This window comes from Mercenaria mercenaria, chromosome 5, assembly GCF_021730395.1.
Source record: "Mercenaria mercenaria strain notata chromosome 5, MADL_Memer_1, whole genome shotgun sequence".
NCBI classification, from domain to species: domain Eukaryota; kingdom Metazoa; phylum Mollusca; class Bivalvia; order Venerida; family Veneridae; genus Mercenaria; species Mercenaria mercenaria.
Genome location: NC_069365.1, coordinates 55,191,958 through 55,209,064, shown reverse-complemented (window position 1 = coordinate 55,209,064; position 17,107 = coordinate 55,191,958). Strand labels below are relative to the sequence as shown.

The 17,107-nt window shown below is 35.5% G+C and overlaps 2 protein-coding genes across 2 annotated transcripts in view; both read right to left on the bottom strand.

Moving 5' to 3' along the window:
• The window catches only part of LOC128557063 (uncharacterized), a 47,705-nt gene extending 39,190 nt beyond the window's left edge, over positions 1-8,515 (bottom strand). The window contains exon 1 of the mRNA XM_053543633.1: positions 8,359-8,515. Within this exon, the coding sequence (XP_053399608.1) occupies positions 8,359-8,401 (43 nt within the window). The 5' untranslated portion in view covers positions 8,402-8,515. The remainder of the gene's footprint in view (positions 1-8,358) is intronic.
• A 267-nt stretch (positions 8,516-8,782) lies between these two features.
• LOC123557270 (52 kDa repressor of the inhibitor of the protein kinase-like) lies at positions 8,783-16,568 on the bottom strand. The gene is made up of 4 exons (XM_045348655.2): positions 14,551-16,568; positions 13,053-13,184; positions 12,627-12,845; positions 8,783-9,379 (listed from the first exon to the last, which is right to left on the bottom strand). Exons 1-4 carry the CDS (start codon positions 15,604-15,606, stop codon positions 9,026-9,028), a joined length of 1,761 nt encoding a protein of 586 aa, XP_045204590.2. The 5' UTR covers positions 15,607-16,568; the 3' UTR covers positions 8,783-9,025.
• Between the last annotated feature and the right edge of the window lie 539 nt (positions 16,569-17,107).

Below are 17,107 nucleotides of genomic sequence, written 5' to 3'. Positions count from 1 at the left end.
GTCATTTTTAATTAATCCAGGTCTGAATCAGATTGGCCACCTTTATTAATACCACCATTACAAGGTATATTTTTGTGATATGACCTATGCTCACAGGTCATACTAAGCACTTGGGATATCATAGATAATTGGTCACAGTCCTTATAACTGCCAATCATAGTCTAAATTTCTTATAGTTTAACATGTTAAATTACTTCCCTTCATAGTTGTAACATGATAAACTTCTCTTCCTGCCTAGTGTATGATAATGTAGTCAGATATTCAACAGGTAGCAATCTATTATAATAAATGAAAGCTAACTGACCAGGAAATATGAATAATATACATGTATAAACAAGAGCTGTCCCTAAGACAGCCGATGCTCGACTATTCGAATTATTGTCCCAGAAGCAGGAAAATGTTACCCTAAATGTTAAAATATCTATAGAGTTTCAATCCAGTATCTGCATTAGTTTTGGAGATAATAACTTGCATGTAAAACTTTAACCAGGATTTTCTAAGTCCAAACGGGGGCATAATTTGCCCCATATACATGTCAGAGTTCAGCCCTTTTTTTGTAAATTTGGGGAAGGGTACCAGGACCCTTTTGGAGGGGAAATTTACATCGCAAAATCATTGTTTGGAGGAATATATTTGCTGAAAAGTTGTTAAAATCAGGACTGAAAATCAAAACTAATTTAATTTTTTTTTGCATGGGGAATTTTTGGCCAAGGTGGGGAAAAAAGTATACTTTTTAGATTGGGGAATGGGGCCGAATTTCGGCCCTAAAATCAGCATAAAAAAAGGCCTGGAGTTATGGGACTTGACCCAGTGAGGTTTGTATTTGATCTAGAAAAAGAAAAATTAAGTTTCAAATCTATATGCCTTAAAGTAATAGCTGTATGTACTTGCATGCAGAACTTTAACCAGGATTTTCTTAGTACAAAAAGGGGCATAATTTGGCCGAAATGCAGGTCAGAGTTAAGAGACTTGATGCTATCAACTAGTTTTATAACCCCGAAGACACGTGAAGTTTCAATTCAATATCTGCATTAGTTTTGGAGATAGTAACTTGCATGTAAAACTTTAACCAAGATTTTCTAAGTCCAAAAGGGGGCATAATTTGCCCAAAATACATGTCAGAGTTATGGGACTTGACCCTGTGAGGTTGGTAATTGATCTAGAAAAAGAAAAAATAAGTTTCAAATCTATATGCCTTTAAGTTAAATAGAAATAGCTGTATGTTCCTGCATGCAAAACTTTAACCAGGATTTTCTAAGTCCAAAACGGGGGCATAATTTGGCCAAAATGCATGTCAGAGTTATGGGACTTGATGCTATCAACTAGTTTTGTAACCCCGAAGACACATTGTGAAGTTTCAATTCAACATATGCATTAGTTTTGGAAATAGTAACTTGCATGTAAACTTTAACCAGGATTTTCCAAGTCCAAAAGGGGGCATAATATGCTCAAATTACATGTCAGAGTTAAAGGACTTGACCCAGTGAGGTTGGTAATTGACCTAGAAAAAGAAAAAAATAAGTTAAAATGATAGCCATATGTACTTGCATGCAAAACTTTAACCAGGGTGTGACACCGACGCCAGGGTGAGTTGAACTATTCTTCAAATAGTCGAGCTAAAAATAAACTTATCAGACTAGTAGCTAGTCTAGGGATGCCTCCCGCAGCGCCTTGACCTCTGACCTGGTGACCCCAAAGTCAGTAGGGGTTGTGTACTCAATAAGTACTATCAGCACGTGAAGTTTGAAGGTCCTGGGTGCAGTGGTTCGCAAGTAAAATGCCTTCATGCAAAAAGTTAACATTGGCCCCTGTGACCTTGACCCCAAAGTCAGTAGGGGTCGTGTACTCAGTAAGTACTATCAGCATGTGAAGTCTGAAGGTCCTGGGTGCAGTGGTTCACGAGTAAAATGCCTTCATGCAAAAAGTTAACATTGGCCCCTGTGACCGTGACCTTTGACCTGGTGACCCCAAAGTCAGTAAGGGTTGTGTACTCAATAAGTACTATCAGCACGTGAAGTTTGAAGGTCCTGGGTGCAGTGGTTCACGAGTAAAGTGCCTTCATGCAAAAAATTAACATTGGCCCCTGTGACCTTGACCTTTGACCTGGTGACCGCAAAGTCAGTAGGGGTTGTGTACTCAATAAGTACTATCAGCAAGTGAAGTCTGAAGGTCCTGGTCGTGTACTCAATAAGTACTATCAGCATGTGAAGTTTGAAGGTCCTGGGTGCAGTGGTTCGCGAGTAAAGTGCCTTCATGCAAAAAGTTAACGTTGCGACGAACAGACATGCAAAAAGTTAACATTGGCCCCTGTGGCCTTGACCTTTGACCCCAAAGTCAGTATGTGTCGTGTACTCAATAAGTACTATCAGCATGTGAAGTTTGAAGATCCTGGGTGCAGTGGTTGCCGAGTAAAGTGCCTTCATGCAAAAAGTTAACATTGTGACAAACGGACATGCAAAAAGTTAACATTGGCCCCTGTGACCTTAACCTTTGACCTGGTGACCCCAAAGTCAGTAGGGGTCATGTACTCAATAAGTACTATCAGCATGTGAAGTTTGAAGGTCCTGGTCCTGTACTCAATTTATAAGTACTATCAGCATGTGAAGTTTGAAGGTCCTGGGTGCAGTGGTTCGAAAGTAAAGTGCCTTCATGCAAAAGTTAACATTGACCCCTGTGACCTTGACCTTTGACCCCAAAGTCAGTAGGGGTCGTGTACTCAATAAGTACTATCAGCTATGAAGTTTGAAGGTCCTGGGTGCAGTGGTTCACGAGTAAAGTGCCTTCATGCAAAAAGTTAACATTGCGACGAACAGACATGCAAAAAGTTAACACTGGCCCCTGTGACCGTGACCTTTAACCTGGTGACCCCAAAGTCAGTAGGGGTCGTGTACTCAATAAGTACTATCAGCATGTGAAGTTTGAAGGTCCTGGGTGCAGTGGTTCGCGAGTAAAGTGCCTTCATGCAAAAAGTTAACGTTGTGACGAACGGACGGACAGTTGAAAACTAATATGCCCCCCTTCAGGGGCATAAACATGCATTAAATAGTAAACAGTGCAACATATCAGGCATGTGGCAGTCTTTATACAGATACACAGTGAAAATCTTGCAAGCAAACATACTGAATTGATAACTTAGAGCACTTTTTAGCTCAACTTTTCGAAGAAAAAGTTGATCTACTGCACATGCCCCCGCGTCGGCGTTGGTTTAAGTTTTTGATGAAGTCAAATATCTCTGTTACTATTAAAGCTATTGACTTGAAACTTAAAATAGTTATTTACTATCAAAGTCTACACCAGGAGAAACCATTCCCATAACTCTGATCTGAATATTGACAGAGTAATGCCCCTTTTTAACTTAGAATTTTTTGGTTAAAGATTTTGCTAAAGTCAAATATCTCTGTTACTATCAAAGCTTTTGACTTGAAACTTAATTAGTTATTTACTATCAAAGTCCACCAGGAGAAACAATCCCCATAACTGATTTGAATTTTGACAGAATTTTATAAAAAATTTACTGGCTAAGCTCTAATTCAGAGTCGAGCGCTGAGAAAAATTGAGCGTGCTGTCTTACGGACATGTTTAATTGGGTCTTAGTAAAAAGCTAATATCATTTATTAATACAATCCCTGCTTACTTATATACTGACGATGTGCGCATGTTTTTGTTCTTGGTATAATACGTATTTTTAGTTAATATTGATCTATCAGGGGATTTCAAAATATCTAGATTGAAATATGTCAATGTGTCGACAAGTTCTAGTTTCTTGCAATCTGTGACATTTTTGGGTAATCCACCCTAACCAGACTCATTTAACTTCATTAAAAATTGCTTATCTGGTACATGTATGCAATTTCATATATATAAGAGAAAGAACAGGGGAGGTAATTTAAACAAGAGCTTGTAGAACACGAAATGCCCCCCTTAATGCATTCAGTAACTGCACAAGGAACAGAAATTATTTGGTCACTGGACGTTTGACGTACTGACCTCAAATCAATAATTATGGGTCATTGACCAGTCGTAAGGCCACACCAAATTGATAAGTTGTTCATCGGATTTTTTTCTGAAAAAATTGAGGCGGCGAGCGAAAAAATAATTTAAATATTTGTTTAGGTTTTTGAGAAAATCAGGAGCGAGCGAAGAGCGAAGAAATATATTTATCTTCATTTGGCTCTCGGCTGACTAATAAAAACCTTAAAATGAATGCATAGCCCTTTTAAATTAAAAAGTAAGTCCCCAGGGATTGAGAAAATCTGACCTGTAGACGCACAACAAAGCAAACTCCTGAAAAAAATGTATTAACAGTGTCATACAGTACACTGTAATCAAATAATGCATGCTTTTGAAAATGCTGTTAGAAAATATGTAATAAACAACAATGCATAACCTTACACCATACTTATCACATACATATGTGACTTGAATATTTACTGCTATGAAAATGTAGCATTCTTAGCTGACTTTACAAAGTTTTTGATACATCAAATATTAAGTTTTATATAATGACCAATAGCTCTGTACTTTCAAAGCTTCTGACTATCATGCCCCTTTTACTAGCAAAGCTCTAATTCAGAAAAGTCGAGCATGATGTCTTATTGTACAGCTCTTTTTCTAACTTTAAACTTTCATAACATATTAAATTTGTTGAAACAAAGTCTCAATTAAAGTCTGAAATGGAGATAAACGTGCATTAACATTAGTCAACTAAATGATTGGAAAATAAAACGGTTCTGAAAACAACTCATAATGTAAATTCCTTACCCCACCAACTTTCGTATGCAAATGCTGATCATTTGGACAGGAAAAACAGAAAACAGATAAGTGACATGCATCAACAAGTTTTTACCCTTACCAAAATAATGCAGATTGATGTTATCCAATAAATTAGTAACCTTTTCTTCATCCAGTTTTCAATGAAATAAATCGATTTTTTTAGCATGTAATTTGGTAAACATTTGAAGAAAATGGCGTAACTGTATAAAGGGGAAACAATTTTAATGCAACTAAATATAAGTGTTATGATTTATTATAGACGATGTGTGCGTAGTATGTATTTATTTTGATTAAAATCCATTTGAGAACAATCTAGGACTGGAATTATAAGCATTTATACATTTTTACGTCCGTAAAAAGTAGCGCACCAAAAAATTTTGGATTGATTTTTTTCAATGGTGCGAGCGCAAGCCAAAAACAAAAAAAAATATTTTTTTTGTGTTTCTGAAAATATACGAGCGGCAAATCCGATGAACAACTTTTTAATTTGGTGAGGCCTAAGTATTAAATGTGATCTTAGACCAAAGCATTCTCTAGTTCTTTGGCCAAAAAAGTTCTACTGTTCTGGGTCAAAGTAACCATGACATTTGACCTACTGACCTCAAAATCAACAGCCTATTATAGGGGTCATCAGCTGATCATGATCAACCTCCCTATTAAGTTTCGTGATCCTAGGCCCAAGCATTCTCAAGTTCATTATAGAAATTTAACAGGGTAAGAGTTAAACATATTTGATCATGAATATTTCAGACAAGGTCATCTTTTAAGAGTTAGGTCCATGTTTCGGAGAATTAAGTTCAAATATCACAAACTCATAGAAAGAAAGGTTTTACATGTATGAAAATCAAACAGCATATTTAAAACATTTATATTATTCCACAAAACCATTGTCAATTTACTCATATATGTATTGAATTTCGGAAAGGGACTGCATGAAGGGGCCACACATCTGGACAGTTCAATGCCTTTAAAAACTCACCATTTTTTATTAAAAAAGCTGTTGCATGTCTTCGTTTCGATGCATTTGCAACAATGTTTGAGTGCTTAAACTTTACATATCAATTAAAGGTGGATAATCAGATTTTGGCCATGTAACGGATTTGTTCGAAACATTAGCATCTGATCATTTACACTCATTTATGTTCACTTAACACTTAATACAAATTAGATTTTCACTGGAGGTATTTTTAAAATTTCATTTTCCTATCCTGGTTGCCCAACCAAGATAGAGTTATTTTATCATAAGTATAAATTTGATAAACATACTTTGCCTAAGGAAATGTATAAATATTAGACATATTGTAATATATTTGTAAAATATTTGCATTAAAAATTATGTATTTAGATGGAATTCATTAGAAACGCAAGTTTGAAAAATTATTATTACCTCCCTTTGCCTATCTTGGTTGCGCAACCAAGATAGATTGGAAATAAATGAATTCAGAAGCTACACACAGCTTTTAAATTTGCATTTTGGTTCAGATTGTTCAATAGTTGATATGTCTATCAAATGCAAATGTAAAACTAGACATTGTATCGAAATAAAAAGAAATACCCAGCTTTTTATATACTTTCATATTAAAGGGGAGTAATTACAAAATTTTATAAAAATAATAAAATATACATTTCAAATAGGAATCTAACTCTGTGTAATCGGTCTTTTTGTTCCTTAAATAATTCTCTTCCAGAATATACAAAAAGTAAAAAATGTCATTAAATGTTGTTTAAATGTGATTGACCACCTTTAAGGTTAAACATCATTTTTGACAATTGTTTACTTTTATTTCTTTACAAATGGCATTCATTTTTAAAGGGGGACAACTCTTTTAGAATATTTTAAGTATCCAATTCTTTGGACAGAACGGTAAGAATGTATTGGTCAGATGGGTTGTTTATAAAGATACTGTTTGTTTACTAAAAATTTCTGTGGTTTTGTGATATACTATGCCCCAACGATAACTTGATATTTACAAACATGACTATAAATAGATTATAATGGAACATAGGGAATTCAACATTTTCCTAACATGTTACAATCTAAATATTTCCAGGTTTTATACCAATTACGAATTAGCTCAGTGGTAAAGCATACAGTCCAAGTTCAACAGATCTTTTGCCATGTGGGTTCGAAACTCGGCATCGACATTTAATTTTTCTTTTAATTTTTGTTTCACTTTAAATTGCATAAAAATCAAGATTCCTTCATGAGCTCCGTGACAACACAACAGAGAGGTAGCTAAAGGCGATATGGCAGATCAGAATAGTTTATTACATAACAAAGATGATATTGATTAAATGCATGCACTTAGCCATGCAAACAATGAACATACTAGTGTGTTATATAAAGACATATATACAAATACAAGTATGACCACGAGCAGAATGTCGAGCCTAACAGCACCTTTGACCTCTAAGTGTGACCTTGACCTTGGACCTAGGGACCTGCTTCTTATGCATGACACTCCGTCTTATAATGGTGAACATTCATGCCAAGTTACATCAAAATCCTACCATGCATGGCCATGAAGGAGAAATGCTCCGGACGAACTTCAATTTGACCTTTGAGATAGGAACATGGGGTTTGTGCATGACAAGCCTTCTCATTGAGTTAAACATTAATGCGAAATATAAACAAGATTGCTCCATGCATGTCAAAGTTATGGTCCGGACAAAATCGGACGGACGCACGCACGCACATACACCGAAAGTGGCGACTATATCGAGCTCACCGCAAGCGTGCTCGACAACAAACCATCAAAGAAAGAAACAAAAATACGGAAGCAAAAATGAAAACGAATAGGGAAAACAAAAAATAGATATGAAAAAAAAACAACCCTTGTGAGGATTCGAACCCACAAAACGATCTGCTTACACCCAATTATTGTCTGCATTTTAGCCAACTGAGCTATGTTGCCATATACTTAGTGGATATTTGAAATGAAAGAAATACTAATATTTGCTTGTCAAGTAATGTGCAAGCATTATGAATGGTTATTTCATCAGTTATCATGATTTAGACTCGTCCTCGCGTTTCGGCGGGAATCACGTTATCATTGGGGATTAGTACTGCTAAACCTTAAATTTGTGAATTTTCAACCCCCCCCCCCCCCCCCCCCCCAAAAAAAAAAATCTGACTTCTGTCTGCTCCAACCACCTGAGAAATTACAACTTGTAATTATTGATAGTTTTATGAGCGAAGCCAGACGAAAATTTTGACTGAAATGACTATCAATTTAAGTTATCAAGAAAGCAAGCTCGCCGTGTGCGCATTCCCCGCCCCCCACGCCACACACTAATCGGCCCTTGGTCCTTTGATTTTCAAAAAAAACAAATCACCTAGGTTTTACATTATTTACAGTAAAATACACATGTTAATTCAGTACTGTGAAAAGGATTGATAAGAGAGAGTGAAAAGTTCACAGAAAACTCTGATTACATGCTTATAGATCTACTGTAGATTCACACTGATAAAGTAAGTTAGCTCTATAGATCTACCTTTATAGATCTACATCAAAAAGTTAAGAAGTCAAACGTGATCTTTTATCATTTTACTAACATCAACGTCAACAAAGTAAAACAATTTACCTGCTAGCACAACCAAGACAACAGCGAATATAAGTTTCAACATTTTTACTGAAAAACACACTCCTTCCTTTGTCCGCGCTCAACGAATGCCTGTGCGATATGATTTGCTCACGTCGTCAACAAAATTAAATGAGGTTCGTCAAGGGGTTCATCTGCGGGCACCCATCTGCGCATGTCAGTGAATGTCTGGAAAGAGTCACACTTGAATAGAGAAGTTTAATTAGATATTATATGTAATCATTAATGTTATGTAAGTATGGAAATTCAGTATGTCTTATTATTTTAAGATTTTAAATACCTTTATTAACCTACAGCCAACGGATTGTGCGCCTCTCGTTTTCGGAAAATGAATCATTCATTTATTTTCGAAAAATGAATGCTCCGCGCTGTATCGGCCCGCTGTTGCCTATTTTAATCAAAGCGCTGACAGCACAGACAGGTTGAAACCGCATTTGATGTGCAATAAACCCACTCCGCTGAAAATTTTTTTGAAAATGTACGTTAAATGGTGCAATCTGGTGCATTTCGGATGTATTAAACAAAACTGTAATCAGTGCCATTTATTCTCGGTTTCTATGATTTATTTTCTACTTTATTTCATCAGCGTTAAATAACTCAAGCTGTGTCAGTATGACATTCCATCTATATGAATTCAATATTTCGGCATTTAACCGAACTTGTTAATAATTTTGTCAACATCTACCTCCATATCTCGATGAATATGCAACAGAGCAAGACTAGCGAGACGGTTTTCAGTCATTGTATTTCTAAGGTATGTTTTTATTCTCTTCATACTGCTGAATGACCGTTCACATGACGCTGGTGTGGCTGGCATTGACAACAATATTTTCAGTATACTGTAGATGCTCGGGTACGCTTCACTTTGGGTTCGGTCTAGGGTGTCGATTATTGTGGTTGGTTTTTGTGCACCATCCGACCACCTCATAGTCCATCTCCGTATCTCATATTCAAACAGCTCTTTTGGTAAGTTGATGTCCTCTGCATAGCAAGTGTATATAACCTGTCAGCCAAAGATAAGGAATTTAATTATTTTATGAACGGGACAGCTTAACAGACGCTCACATGCGAACTCATAGAGTCAGCGGGTTCTTCTGCACATAATAATAATAGTATTTTCACGCCATGTACCCGGATAATCTTAACTCTGTCCAGCGACCCTAACTCAGTGCCAACATGGCGGATGTAAAGCCGATACAACTTTGTTTTCTGTGTAATTACGATGTATAAAGGAATGTTTTTGTTGTTATATCTATCTCCATTGATCAAGTGTATATTTATTTCAAAATGTATCATGTTAAATATATCAACCTTTGTGTATTCAGATGGAAAAACGACGAACAAGGCAACTTTTTCAATGAAAACTTTTACAAAAAATCTTTAAAAATACTTCTATGCTTTTGATGCCTCGACTATTTTGTTGTTTGAAAGCAAAGATATACTGCTTTATAGGCCCCTTTACACTATGTTGTTAACCCACTACATGTTGACACAATACATGTTCAAATGTACTGACAGCGAGAAAATGGATAAAAACCTAACTTTGATTTGATAAAAACCGAACTCAGTTTACATGAGGAATGGATAAAAACCTAACTTAAACGAAATTGTGTGACGGATAAACACCTAACTGACTAGTATTCTATAGAAATGAATGAGTTGACGTGTACATGGTCTGATTATTGTAAACATTACTTTATAAGCGGTATTGTCTACAAACTTTGTCATTAATTTTAAGATGTTATATGTATGCCCACTACAGTCAAATATTTTTTCATAATTTTGATATTATGCAAATAGCAATGTTTGGAAAAATCTGGATAAACCCTAAAAAATAACTCGGTATAAAAGTCAAAATTATTATATCTACATAAGAAATTACTTAATACCACCGATGTTCGAAGTTCTGTAGTCCCCAACCCTCTCTCCCGCACACGCACACGCACACGCACACACACACACTGTTTCAGAAGAATTGTGTTTGTTTCAAATCTTGTATATCGTATAGTGTAAGAGATTTATAGAGGTGCTAAAGGAATATTTTTGATATTGTTTAAATGGGATTAGATTTATGATTATTTATTAAATATGATATTTTCAGACGGTAAATAGGGATGAAAAGTGTGTGTGTGCGTGCGTGCGTGCGTGCGTGCGTGCGTGCGTGCGTGCGTGTGTGTGTGTGGGGGGTGGGGGAGTGATGCATGGACTGACGGGACAGGGATGTGGGTATCCTTACATTTTTCACTTGTCCACGGACACTTAAAATCCACTTGTCCATAGTCAAATTTCACTTGTCTGATTTGTAATATTAAACCTTCATGAAAGCGCAAACAGACTGGAGATCGAGTTCTTTATTTAGGACAATGAAAAGAAAAACATATCACAGTAACTGTGGTAAAATATAGGCTGTTGAAATATTTGCCTTTTAACGTTTATAAAAGTCTGAAATCGCGTAAGCAGTGTTCGGGATCTTTTGAGGTCATGCCCGAAACACTGCCCACGCAATGGTGCAAAGCCAGATGAATTCAGAGAAAGACTCTTAAAACGTTCCGATTTGTTTTTGTCATACTTGCGATCTCTGTGTGCTTTTGATTTTAATTTGGCTGACTACTGGGTCAAATATTTCCTTTGACAGTGACTTATTGTCTCAGCAGTTGGAATTCTACTTACAAACTTGTCATAATACTTTTTTTAAGTTGTTTACGTGTCTGATGTCTTTAAATGTCCATTTAGTTCTCTGTGTGTAACCTTTGTTTTCTTTTTTTTTAGTTTTAGTTACAGAATGCTATATGCTGATGATGCAAATATTTTTCTTCAGCTGCTTTAAGTAGTTCTTATGTTCCCTTTAGCATGTATATGGTTTCTTCTTTTATGTTTTTTTTTTTTTAATGCATGTTGTAAAATGTGACTTTTCTTATTTTTGTGTAGTGTCAGCTAACTTTTTTATGTTGCTTTAAATGTGCTAAATCTGTATGTGGTAAATTACTTTTTCGTTTTATTTGCTAGTACATATGTGCTATTTTGTTTTAATGCGCTGTAACATGTATGTGATAATTTGTGATTTGTTTCTTATCTACTTAGAGCCAGATGCTTTATTTGCTTTAATGTGCTTTAACATATTTGCATTTTATTACAGCTGTTTTACTTATGTTGAGCTTATTTACATGTGTTTGTCGGAAAATAGCTTTAAGCTAGTGTTATATGTTTATACTTTTCCGACGTTAAATAAATCTTCTTGTATCTAAATCTTCTCTGATATTTTATCATGGTCACCGAATTACAGTGTGCGCGAGACCTTGTCAAAGAACCCATTATCTTTATCACCTCCATACACTTGAAGCAACACACAATCTAAATGATATTTTATGTTTTCTCATTTTATACCTGAAAAAGTATGCTTGTCCACGGACACACAGAATGAAAAATGCACTTGTCCGCCGGCACAAAATCACGAGTCGGATAAGTTGGACATAGGAATCCCACATCCCTGCAGGGGTGGGTAGATCAAAGAACTTCGAGCATCAGCAGTCCATAAAAAAGCACAGACGAACAGCAGTTTTCGGTTGGTTAGGTGTTTATCCATTCTAAGTTCGTATTTATCCAGCACTGTTTCCTATACCAGTTAGGAATTATCCGCAAATTTAAACCCACCTCATAATCAATACAATTTTTAAGCTATAAAAATCGATTTCAAACTTTGATACTGTTAAACATTGTCAAAGAGATATTTATGGAACTAATACATTTAATAAGTAAGGTCTTACTGCAATTTCTGGTACTTTAAAACAGTTAGAAACATAAAACTTGTTCATTTTGAAGACTTTTTTGAGTACATTTTAATGAATTCTAGCCACATAATGTGACATTTCGATTGAAATATTTAGTACACAAAACATGTTATCAATACAGGATATTATGACTATCAAAAGTTTTACGCTAACATTGCATACTCACATAAAAACACGAAAAAAGACAAGGAAATTAACTACATACATCGTCTTTCTGTCAGCCATGTTGGCACTGAGTTAGGGTCGCTGAACAGAGTTAGGATTATCCGGGTACATGGCGTGATTTTACGCAGTTTAACTTAACGTATAATTGACTTTATTGAGAAAGAAATATTTAATAAAAAATGAATAAGCATTTTATCTATACAGGTTTCTGAATAAAGATGGTAGCACATTTTTACATAAGAAAATAAGATGGATCTAAATTGTCAATATTATTTGGAGTATTTAAACAATACATACATCCACCAGATTGTTAGTTAATTCCGGTAGTCTGGTAGGTATCAGCAACTGAGCGGTGAAACGATCCTCATTTGAAATCACCCGATTTGTGATTTCTAGGATAAGATGATCAACAAAGACATTGTAAAGAGCAACTCTCCAGTATTGTTCAGGGTCTGCTATATCATAATTAGCTCTGTGTTGTTGCCGCTGAATCTGCCGTGGAATGGACGGGTCAATCTGAAACCAGTACATCATGTCGACATTTTCAAAACACATGCCATTAAAGTACATTTGATCTATGCTGGCAGAAATTTAACTATTATAACTAAAAGAACCAGTTTATCAAATATTTGAATAAAGTACCGAGTTTGTTAGTAGTGAACGTATAACTTTAAGTCTTACCAGTCCGTTAAAAAGGTTACTTAGTGATAAAGAATTGTTTACCTGGAACTGGGATGCAATGTTTACTGCTGTCTGGAAAATTCCCTCGAAAACAAGAGGGTCTCCACGTTCTTCATTCAGAATACCAACAACTACCCTTGCCTCTTTTGTGGCCTCAATCAAGTCCATGTCAGCCTTAAATAATACAAAGTTTCTATACAATATATTTGATAAGCATATTTACAAATCTTCTGACGCAACACTTAGTTTTTTGCCAATATCTTAAACGTTATACATTTAGACAATTGTATTGTTAGTGTTATATATTTCAATGCATCATATTTTTACTAATTCTGCAACCACATTATATTTGTTTCAAATTAATTTTATTAAAGTTAATTTGAAATTCAGCGATAAACAAATGAACAGCGCCATGAGAAAACCAACATAGTGCGTTTGCGACTAGCATGGGTCCAAACCAGCCTGTGCATACTTACAGTCTGGTCAGGATCCATGTTATTCGTTTTTAAAACCTATTGCAATTAGAGAAACTTCTAGCGGACAGCATGGATCCTGACCAGACTGGGCGGATGTGAAGGCTGGTCTGGATCCATGCTGATCGCAAACGCACTATGTTGGTTTTCTCATGGCGCGGCTCAAATCATTAAACGTGCAGTAAACAGGCAAAATAAAATCAAGGAAGTTCTACCCGTTTGATTTTAAAACCGGAAATGACCGTGTAGCTTCATTTATCCGAAAAACCTAAAGTAATGCCTGGTAGTCGCCATACAGGTGGAAGAAATACGATTCTCGTTGAAAAGTCTTCGTAACGGTCTTTCTAATGGTTAATTTTGATACTAGATACTAGATACAAGTTTTAGCGTTGAATTATTCAAAATGATTACATAAAACAAGCAGTAATGTAAAGATTTTAATTGATATTTGGTGAATTGTGTAAAATCAAGTACACGAACCCATACATTTTATTTTACAATGCGATTGAAAATTGTAAAACAATGACAAGGTTCATTGAAATATACATCGTGGAACTTTTTTATACGTGAAAATGTCTTAAATAAAGTGTCAAAAATGCCCGCAAGAGTCCACGCTGAAAATTAACCTCAGAACCAAAATTTTTAAATCGTTCTAACAAAAAAATCAAGCACATGTCCCTTTCATTGTGCTTTGAAAATATATGTTTAAATAGAACTGTACATTGTAGATCTATATTTGTTCAACCCTGCAGAACTACCATAACTATGTGTTTGAGAGAAATGAGTAATTACTTGTTTGTGTCTATGTAATTTAGGCTCGTTTATTCAAACTACTCGCAAAACTTGTCAAGCATATGCATATGCTCTCTTTGTGCTTCCTTTTAAAAGTGTCTTCTCAATGAAAATATTGCTACATTCAAAATGGATTGAAGTATTTACTTAATAAATTTGCGATTGCATGATTTAATTTTTTCCAGAATTAAAGAAGTTCTTAATACCACCCTGAACAAAAACGCTGTTGCAGAAATAATTAATCGTGCATAAATTTGAAAATCTGATAAAATTACCTTTTGAAGAATTGCTGTCAAACCAACAAGAGCACTCAAGATATGTTCCGCAGTCGTCAAAGCAATGATGAACTCAAACCGTAGAACACCTATCAAGTGTTCTCGAGCTTTATCATCGTTGTCTTCTCCAAGAGTTTCCAGAGCATGTATGATGACAGGGAAAGCATTCTTGAATGTTGTCAGTGCATCAGCACGGCTCATCCATCGTGTTTCACAAAGCGTCTTCAGTTTGTGTCGCCCGTCAAGCTGTTCCCTTGTGTTGGCATCATTTGCAAGCTCGTCGGCGAAAGCCTGAAGACGTTTTGCAGAGTACTGGAAAGCAAATGCAATATCTTGCACTGTTTTCATCATTGTCCTAACACATTGTAATTTAGAACTGTGCACCAAAGCCAAATTGAGACAATGCGACTTGCAATGCACATAGTGTGCAAGTGGTGCACGCTCTCGAATTAAAGCTTGCACGCCATTATACTTTCCGGACATGTTGTTTGCCCCGTCATAACATTGTGCCCTTAACTTCAATACATCAAGACCCCATTGTTGCAGATTTTCTAAGATGAGTTGTGCGATGGCCTGTCCTTTTATTGATTTACAGGTGATGAATCCAAGGAAATCCTCCCTAAGCTTGTGTCTGTTATGTTCGTTCTTTTCAATGTAGCGGACGCAGATTGACAACTGTTCCTTCGTGGATATGTCAGAAGATTCATCTGCCATAATAGCAAACACACCCGCATTCTTGCACTGAGTTGTTAGCATGTCCAATATTTGGTCGCCGCATAAACTTAAAAGTTCATTTTGTATTTCAGGCGAAGTATACTTTGCGTTGGATGGTGCATTGGCTAAATGGTCTGACAGAACTGGATTCTTTTTCGCCAACCCTTGTAAAACCGCCATGAAATTACTTTTCTCCTCCTTGTGACCACGTATTGCAATATTCTGTTTTCCTAACATTATTAGAACTTCTATGATTTCTTTCAGAACATGCCTATTTTTTTCTACTATTTGTTTGCTGGAAGAGGATTTTTTACAAAGGATAGATTCTTTTTTGTCAACCATAACGTCAACAAAGTTTTCGGCTAAAACAACACTAGCACGATGTAATTCATCAACTTGATGACGCTTAACATATGTTGATAAATTCTTCCAATCGCTCACTCCAGACGAAGATGAGGCCCTGTCTTTACTAGTTCCAAATAGTAAGCATGGAGCGCAATAAACAGAATCTTGCGACTGCGAGTATCGTAGCCAATGATAGTCAGCGAGCCAGTTAGAGTTGAATCGCCGCTCTTTCCCTCCGATATTCCTGCAACCAATGTTTTAGATATGTAGTAAAAGATTTATTCAAATTGTTCACGAACATATCCCTTTCACAGATGTTCTATTAAAAATTGTATAAAAATAATCATGATCAAGCCGTGCAAAAAGATAAACTTGAAATACAATAAGACAAATATTATGATACTTGCCCGCTGAAAATGCTTGATAGAATAATATGAAGTCTAAAAAAAGGTATAACTACAAACAGAATCGGACACAAAACTTCAGACAAATTGGGCGTGTCAATAATGTTTACCAAGTTTAATTTGAATCGGATAGAATGCTGGAGTTGAGTTTTCAGTGTTCAGATGTCATTGTAATATACAGGGTAAACAAGGCCAAAATCTCCGGTAAAAAATCTTTGGACATAAAGGTAAGAAAACGCGCATGTATGCCACATGCCCACTAAGTTTCATTTCAGTTTGGTGAAAATTGCAGGAGTTGGTTTAAGGACATTTCCTAGATTTGTTTTCTATGGACAGAATTATTTTTATATTTTTATATCAAGGTACGTTATTATGCACTCTATTATTTTCATTGATCATACGGGTATGTCTACTCATTCCCGTATTTATGTTATTGAGAGGATAAGTGCATGACCAATTTGAAACACGTATTCAAATGTAAGAACCACTAACTGAAGCAACTGAAAAAAAATTAAGGACATATTGGTTTGTATGCTTAAATTTTCACCTCTGTTTTTTCCTGCAATATTCAAATACACATGTATTTCTTAAGTTTTGTTTAATTTTTTCCAGGGGTCATAACTCTACTATCCGTCAGCATTTTTAAATTCCTTTGGTGTTAGATTAAGACAAACCATAATGTACACGTATTGTTATAATATTAAAAACTTAAACTTGCTTAAAGATGAATAGGAATTTAACTGCAAATGTATGTATTCGCGGTTACACTATCCAAAGCAACATTTTCTTTACTTTTCGTCATCTTACTTGTAAAATGACATCCTTTCCTCTTAATCGAAACTATCGAATTCGCTTTTTACTGACCAAAACATGTTCACAATTATTTAACACAAAGTGTTCGATACTGTCTGAAAATAACGCAACTTTCTATTTCACGAAAAATAACGGACAGACCTACTGCGCAATATGTTGCACAGGTAACAACAGCTAGAATTATTTCATATTTGCAAAAACATAATCACAATACATATAAATAACAAATTTTAGTTGAAAGCTTTGAGCATGTTTAAGACTCTTATAGAAGGATAGAGGAC

Bases quoted from the DNA above. Each gene is read 5' to 3' on its own strand.
- LOC123557270 (XM_045348655.2), bottom strand. From the start codon at position 15,606: ATGGTTGACAAAAAAGAATCTATCCTTTGTAAAAAATCCTCTTCCAGC. The intron at 13,185-14,550 runs GTAATTTTATCA...GTATTATTTAAG, and splicing joins TGACAGCAATTCTTCAAAAG to GCTGACATGGACTTGATTGA. The intron at 9,380-12,626 runs GTATGTATTGTT...TTTGGCTGACAG, and splicing joins TAACTAACAATCTGGTGGAT to GTTATATACACTTGCTATGC.